The sequence below is a fragment of the Anolis carolinensis genome, chromosome 3 (assembly GCF_035594765.1).
Source record: "Anolis carolinensis isolate JA03-04 chromosome 3, rAnoCar3.1.pri, whole genome shotgun sequence".
NCBI lineage: Eukaryota > Metazoa > Chordata > Lepidosauria > Squamata > Dactyloidae > Anolis > Anolis carolinensis.
This window is the reverse complement of record NC_085843.1, coordinates 242,726,812-242,734,394: the sequence shown is the minus strand read 5'-3', so window position 1 is coordinate 242,734,394 and position 7,583 is coordinate 242,726,812. Positions and strand designations below refer to the sequence as shown.

Below are 7,583 nucleotides of genomic sequence, written 5' to 3'. Positions count from 1 at the left end.
CTTTTTGATCTTATTAATACATTAAGAAAACTTTGTACTGCGATATACTTTATTGATGCAGATGCTTTTAATATGTTTTTCTTGCATATGTTTTTTATATATATTTGGAATTTTGTTTTCTTGAATAAAAATACAAATAAAAAAAAGAAATTCGCCTAGTAAAAGATTACCACTAGATATAACCCTAAATTTCCTTTGGGTGCCCAAGGAAAAGAACAATAAGGATAGAGCAGTGGTTCTCAACCTGTGGGTCCCCAAGTGTTTTAGCCTACAACTCCCAGAAATCCCAGTCAGTTTACCAGCTGTTAGGATTTCTAGGAGCTGAAGGTCAAAACATCTGGGGACCAACAGGTTGAAAACCAGTGGGATAGAAAATAATTCAGAAGCAAAAATTAAACACACAACCACCAAATACAATTCACCACTGGCAGAAAGAAATAGTTATGAAATACTATTTTTCAATCCTTGCGGAATGCCTCCCAAGACTTTTCGTATCCATAAAACATGTGTTAATAAAATAAGGAAATGGAAAAAAAGAATTAACCTAATTTATTTAAGAATAGAAACTATAAAACAAAAGGTTTAATATAATTCCTGGCCAGCAACCCACAGTAGAATCGTTTGAAGGTATTTGAAAAGATGTGGTGAAAATTAGAATTACCTAGTTATTACGGTTGTGCTTTAGAGTTTACAAAGAGCATCATATATATTTCCCTTTTTGACTTTACAACAGATTTGTAAGGCAGGACTGTGTTACTTTTCCCAGTTGCGGACATATTTAAAGCAGGGTTGCCAGGTGTTGAAGCTGGAAATAAGAGACACAATAACAAGATGAAAACAGAGTAAAATGATATTAAAATTGCATTCAAAATAGTGATAAGGTTTGATGTCACATATATTTTGATAAACAATGAAATTAAAATACAGGCGGGACAATTGACGTCCTGGGGGAAAATGTTACAGGATGCAGGACATTTTGGTCAAAATACGGGACTGTCCCTTAAAATCTGGGATGCATGGCAAGCCAGATTTGAAGGGAGGACTTTTCAATGATATGTATTTCAGCAATGCTTTTGAGAGATTTGTGGGTAACCTCTTCAGACTTTGCTATTTTCCACCACCTGAACAGCACACAACAGGCTGCGTTGAAGGAGCTGGTTCTTGACCACACTGTTGATCATGGAGCAGATATCTTTGGTATAACCTTCCCTTTGTCTCGCAGGATAATAGCAGGCATCACGGCTATGTGTAATGAAAAATACACAGAGGGCATTCACTTCTCCTTCATGCAGTCCCAGCTTCTCAAGCGCTGTCTCCAATGCCAGCCTAATTCTCGGGTTTTTTGCTTTTCGCCTCAAAATAGATGACAGAGTTGGAAGCCCTCTTGCCAGATCCGGTAGCCTCTTTACTACGTGAGAGTGTAAGCAATGAATAGTTTCACAGATGTAGCTGTAGAAAAGGTTTACCTCCACAGATGTGAATCTGCCAAAACAACAACATTAAAATTTGCCCACTTCCCAAGCTCAAGATTTATTACAGTTCAAGAAAGGTCACAGCTGCATCTATCTTATAGAATGAATGTAGTTTGACATCACTTTAGCTGGCATGGGTCAATGCTATGGAATCCTGGGAGTTGTCATTTTACAAAGTTTTTAGCCTTCCCCGAAAAGAGTGGGACCTCATCAAACTACAATTCCCAGCATTCTATAGCATTAAGCGATGGAAGTCAAAGTGGTGTCACACTACATTAATTCCACTATGTGAATTCACCCTACGTTGGATTACTAATCATCGTCGTCTCACTCGTTCAGTCATTTTCAACTCTTCATGACCTCATGGACCAGTCCACGCCAGAGCTCCCTGTCGGATTACTAATAGTCCAATTTTATCCATGTCTGTTTAGAAGTAAGTCCCATGAAGTTCGATGCAACTTATTCCCAGGGAATTGTGTCCAGCAGGTTTATAGCCTAAAGCTTGAACTCGAATTGTGTAAAAGATATTCTGTTATATCTAAGGAATTTAACACAAGCATGTGATTTTACATTTCATTTTGGAAAAAAAAGAGGGTGAGACTGGATGACTCACAGGTTCTCATTTTAAAAAGAAAGCACAGAGAAACCATTTTAAATGGCACATAGAGAAATCTGTCAAGGCAGTAGGAAAGCACAGAAATTTATAAGCAAAAGAACTTGAAAAGACTTCTGATATGATATTCCTTTGCAGTAACAGAAAAGATTTTCACTACAAAGAAGTATTAATGCCTGTTATCTGGATTATTCCTTATAGATATGTAAAATGGAGTTGTTCTGAGATGATATAATGCTGTTTTTCATAGCCAACCAACAGTGCTTTTTTGTAATATATACACATTACAAACTCCTGTACTTCAGGGGAAAAAAACCTGCACCTTCAAAATGCCAAAAGTAAAGGCTGATTGATTTCCTAAATTTGAAAGGGTTTTTAAAAATTTCAGAGATGTGCTGCAACACCTAGCAGAACCATATCTGAGGCACATTCTTTTCTTTAAAAATATGTATTTGAATTAAATCCAAGAAATAATTCAATTTAGCTAAAACAGATTTCAGGTCCATGTAACGGATATAATGGTAAGATTGTTTTTCTTTCTAAGATTAAAGCTACAATCCTGATCATACTTCTGTAGGAGTAAGTTCCACTTAACCCGATGGGTATTAGTCCTAAATAGACATATTATCATTCTGTGGTAATCAAAAATGCTAGGAAAAAGAAGGCCCTTCTCCTTAAAAAGTTAAGTTCTGCATACCTAAAATCATCATGTTAATACTTTGGCAGTAAATTACACTTGGCAAGTGATGCTAACAATTCATTTTGTCTACACAAGGATGGTAATTGTGGCTAACCATTGTCTGTTATTCCATTATTGAGCACTATCCATATAGCAAAGTACATCCACATGCAAAGAGGTAACTCCCATGCAGAATTCCAGCCTATATTCTCAATTTGAGTGAACCTATTGGAGTAATAGGATTCACATTAAATGTTGACTTGTCATCTAGCTATCGTTTTGAGGGGTCTACTTTACTTGGTACTAGTAACTGTGGTTAGTGCAGTAAGCCCTGGCTTTCACCTAATTTCTCACCTGTCTTCTAGCAGAGATGTCCACATTTCATCCTGATCAATCTGATGTTCCAAGTCGGTACTCCAAAGTCCAAACTTCTCTGATAATTTCTGAATGCTAGAATCTAGTACAATGAATCGAGCTTCTATAGTTTGCAGTTTGCTCTCCACTCTGTTAAAATTTTAAAACCAGGACTAGTTATAACTGTGCTTCAATACAGCTCAACAACATCTGGAGGCCACAATTCCCATCTTACACAATGCAACAGTGATGTACATTTCAGAGCTTGTCGGGTGTGTCTAAATAGTTTACAATACTAGTGTACAATAGTTTACAATACTAGTGTGGCCCAGCTAGATTTGATCCTAAGAGAGGTTAAGGCTCATCCTTAATATAGGCAAGCCTATAATTTCTGCCTCAATATTTCCCCTCCGCTGTTAATAAGGATACAGTTACCTAACACTGTGAAATTTGACTGCTTAACTTGTAAACATTGATGAACATATGAAAACATATCTAATGAGGATCACTTACGTAGGATAATCTCTCACCACCCACACCCACCCCTGAAAAATTATACCTAATGATAAAGCATAAATAAAAGATTGCAAACTTGGAAATATTAACTCTATACAATGAATGTGATGTGTTCATTTAATTTAATCATCTATATATAGAATGAAAACAATGTCTAATAACTATTCATATTAATAATCAACAATAATTCAAAATTTATATATCATATGCTGCTTTACAGTTACTCAAAGCTGGGCAGGATATTAATATTTTTAAATAAATATCTAACATCCAAGATAAAGTCCACTCTTTAACACAATCCTTCCCCAACAAAGCAGGTCCTTCTGCATTTCCCCCTTTTGACCTGTTTAATGTCTTGTTCAGAGCACACAGAGATATAGCTTCTTTAGTCATCTTCAAGGAGAGGAAAAGGTGAATATCAACACTGGTTGCTTGTCTGCTCTTTTTCCAGCAAACAGCAGCCATACACACAGGAGGTACAACATGAATTGAAGGTCAACTTTCACTTAAAGCTTTTTATAGACCGGACATCCAAGTATAGCATATTAACACATGCCTACATGCACATTATTTACTAGAATGTAATTGGCCAGCTACAACAGGTTTCTGTTGCAACATATGAAATAAATATAATTTCATGCAAAAGTACACTATGGCTTGAATTGTATTAAAGTTCCAACTAATTAAATGGGATTTGCATAAATGTTAACTCATGATTCAGTGGGTCTATATATTCTATTTGGGGCTATTAACATATTTTAGGTTTCAACTGAATAAATATCTGTCAGAATCAAACTGTATTGAACTCAGTGAGACTTACATCTAAAATATATATTTAATATTGTGCTGTAACATTTTGCTAATGCTTGATTAAGGTACATTAGATTCATGTTAAGGTGCTTGTGGGAGGTTCATTCATAGAATTGGAAGAGACCTCATGGGCCATCCAGTCCAACCCCCTGCCAAGAAGCTGGAAAATCGCATTCAAAGCACCCCCAACAGATGGCTATTCAGCCTCTGCTTAAAAGCCTCCACCACACTCCAGGGCAGAGAGTTCCACTGCTTAACAGCTCTCACAGTTAAGAAGTTCTTCTTAATGTCCAATTGGAATCTCATTTCCTGTAGTTTGAAGCCATTGTTCAGTAGATTAGTGCTTCTCAAATTATCTGATGTAGGGGCCCAGCAATTATGGTATTTTTCCCCCAGTATCCCAGAGACTGGCACTACATTTGTGTCCGTACTGAGTAAAGTTGAATTAAACCTATACAAAGCATTCTGAGCCATGTTCTAAAATGTCTTGATATATTCAACTGTTGAGAACTAGAACACTGGAATATGGTACAAAGTTTCATATTTGCTAATAGTGCTTGCTCACTATTTGCAAGTTTGTACAAGTCATAACTTTTTGTTGCTTGTTTTGGGCGAGATCCTGGATTTCCAAACAGGAGCCCACTAATGCTGCATTGTTAAATACACTGCTGAGCTCACTTTACTGCCAGACTCCATTGTGAACCTTAAAGGGTTAAAAAAAATCCCAGTTCAGTGCATTCTCTCCTGTACTGCACAGGAGTTCATTTTAAGTTTGCGATATACCAGTTGCAATTTGCTCTGAAATACTGATTGCCATTAGCTACTGCCCTCCAAACCCCAAATGTAAATGTACTTTAAACTGTAGTTAGCAGCTGTAGCGAGTATAAATCCTTCAAAAGTTGATTTTGCTGTTTTGGGTATCATGAGAAATATATTATTTTTCTCTTTTATTGAAGTTCCAACATATATATTCTATTTGTTATTCTGTCAAAACAAAACCTTTTGTATTATACAGAATAGATTTGCTTGTAAAATGTTTTTAGGTATATTTGCAAATTTCCTTGGATCTCAAAGTCTCATCAACAGGTTGGTTTAATTTAGTAAAAGTATGAAGAAATAAATAGGAAATTGGGGATTTGAGAGCATGCTATTATTTTCATGTACCATTCTGTTGAATACCACAACATATAGCACATTTTGTTCTATAAAGAGGGGCATATGTGGGTCAAGAACTTTCTCCATAGTTGCTTCCTTCCAACTGAGGTCTGGTTGGACCCTCCCTGCTCTCTTTTCAGTGGCAGGTGAAGACATTATTATCCAGGCAGGCATTTGAACTGTACATTTTAATTGTAGCTTGTATATGCAATTGGTGCACCGTTTCAATGCTTTAATCCTTTGTACTTATTAGTATTATGTCTTAAAATTATATTTTAATTTTTTTAATTGTAAGGACCATGTTAATAATATTAGGTATGTAATTTCTTCTTAATTTTTGCAATTTAATGTTTTAATTTTATTGCTTTTAAATTGTTGTTAGCTGAATTGGATCTCACTTTGCTAGAAAGGCAGGATATACATTCAATAAGCAAAATGGATAAATACAATAGAGCTTGTTTGATAGATCAATATTGCTATGGACAAAATCTTAAAAGATTAGCACTCTGAACACAGAAAATTCCTATATTTTCAAAATATGGAATAAAATTATATTTTAAGCTTTAATTACTGTATTTACTCCAATTTAATGCTCATCTTTTTTGGCAAATTGGCCTTGGCAACATTGGGGGTACACATTAGATTCAAGTCATGCAATAATCTTAGTGCTGAGCAAAAGCAAAAGAGGATGCTGCTTCAGGAGCCGTATCTGGAACTCCTCTTTGAGGGACATAATCTCTAATTAAATGGCCAGTGCTCAATGCCATACAATGCTGGGATTTATAGTCTGGTAAAGCACCAGCGTTATTTGGCAGAGACGGCTCAAAACCATTTCAAACTACAACCCCTAGGATTCTATAGCACTGAACCAAGGCAATTAAAGTGGATTCATTCTACAGCATAGATGCATCCCAAGGTTTTCTTTTCCATTAATGGAAGTTTTGGTGTTTCAACACAATTGTTTACAATTAAGGAATTCTTAAAAGCTTAGGCCAGGGGTCCTCAAACTTTTAAAGCAGAGGGCCGGTCCACAATCCTTCAAACTGTTGAGGGGCCGAATTATCATGTGGAGAGAAAAAAACCGAACAAATTCTTATGCACACTGCACATATCTCATTTGTAGTGCAAAACAGCAATAACAATAAAAAACAATACAATATTTAAAAATGAAAATAATTTTAACCAATATAAACCTATCAGGATTTCAATAGGAAGTGTGGGCCTGCTTCTGGCCAATGAGATAGTCAGGTTAATTAGGGTTGTTGTTGTTGTTGTTGATGTTGATGTTGTTGTTATGTGTCTTCAAGTCATTTCAGACTTTGGGCGAGCCTAAGTCCAAAATTATTTATTTATTCATTTACTACATTTATTTACTACATTTATATCCCGCCCTTCTCACCCCGAAGGGAACTCAGGGCAGCTGTATGTACATACAATATATTATATTATTAGCATAGCACAATATTAGCATTATATATTACTACATTGAACTATACCACTGTACTGTAATATTATATGTAATATATAACATATAATTAATATTATTATATGGTATTATTATTAGTATTATATTGTATAACATTATAATATTTTATCAATATTATATGTATATATACAATATATACATATATATACAATATATACAATATATTATATTATTAAAACTGATATAAAAATATTATATTATAAATGAGGGTGGGGGCCAGGTAAATGACCTTGGAGGGCCGCATCCGGCCCCCGGGCCTTAGTTTGGGGACCCCTGGCTTAGGCGATCCCTCGTAGCTCGAGGGCGATTGTCTTCCATCTTGGGTGTGTGTTCTTAGGTGGCTGAAGAGACCGATTCTTGACCCGCATATTCTCCCGCAGTGAGGACATTGGTTTCCAGGTGGAAGGCGGTCCCGGTGGGGGTTAGCTTGACGCTCCTTCCTCTTGGCACGTTTCTCCCTTAAGCCCTCCGTTCGTGCCTCTTCGAACTCCGCAGCAC

The 7,583-nt window shown here is 36.1% G+C and overlaps 1 protein-coding gene across 1 annotated transcript; it reads right to left on the bottom strand.

Annotated features, from left to right (window-relative positions):
* Positions 1-536: 536 nt before the first annotated feature.
* Positions 537-6,586, bottom strand: smco1 (single-pass membrane protein with coiled-coil domains 1). Its single transcript, XM_003218326.4, has 3 exons — positions 3,978-6,586; positions 3,119-3,268; positions 537-1,482 (listed from the first exon to the last, which is right to left on the bottom strand). Exons 1-3 carry the CDS (start codon positions 4,097-4,099, stop codon positions 1,098-1,100), a joined length of 657 nt encoding a protein of 218 aa, XP_003218374.2. The 5' UTR covers positions 4,100-6,586; the 3' UTR covers positions 537-1,097.
* Between the last annotated feature and the right edge of the window lie 997 nt (positions 6,587-7,583).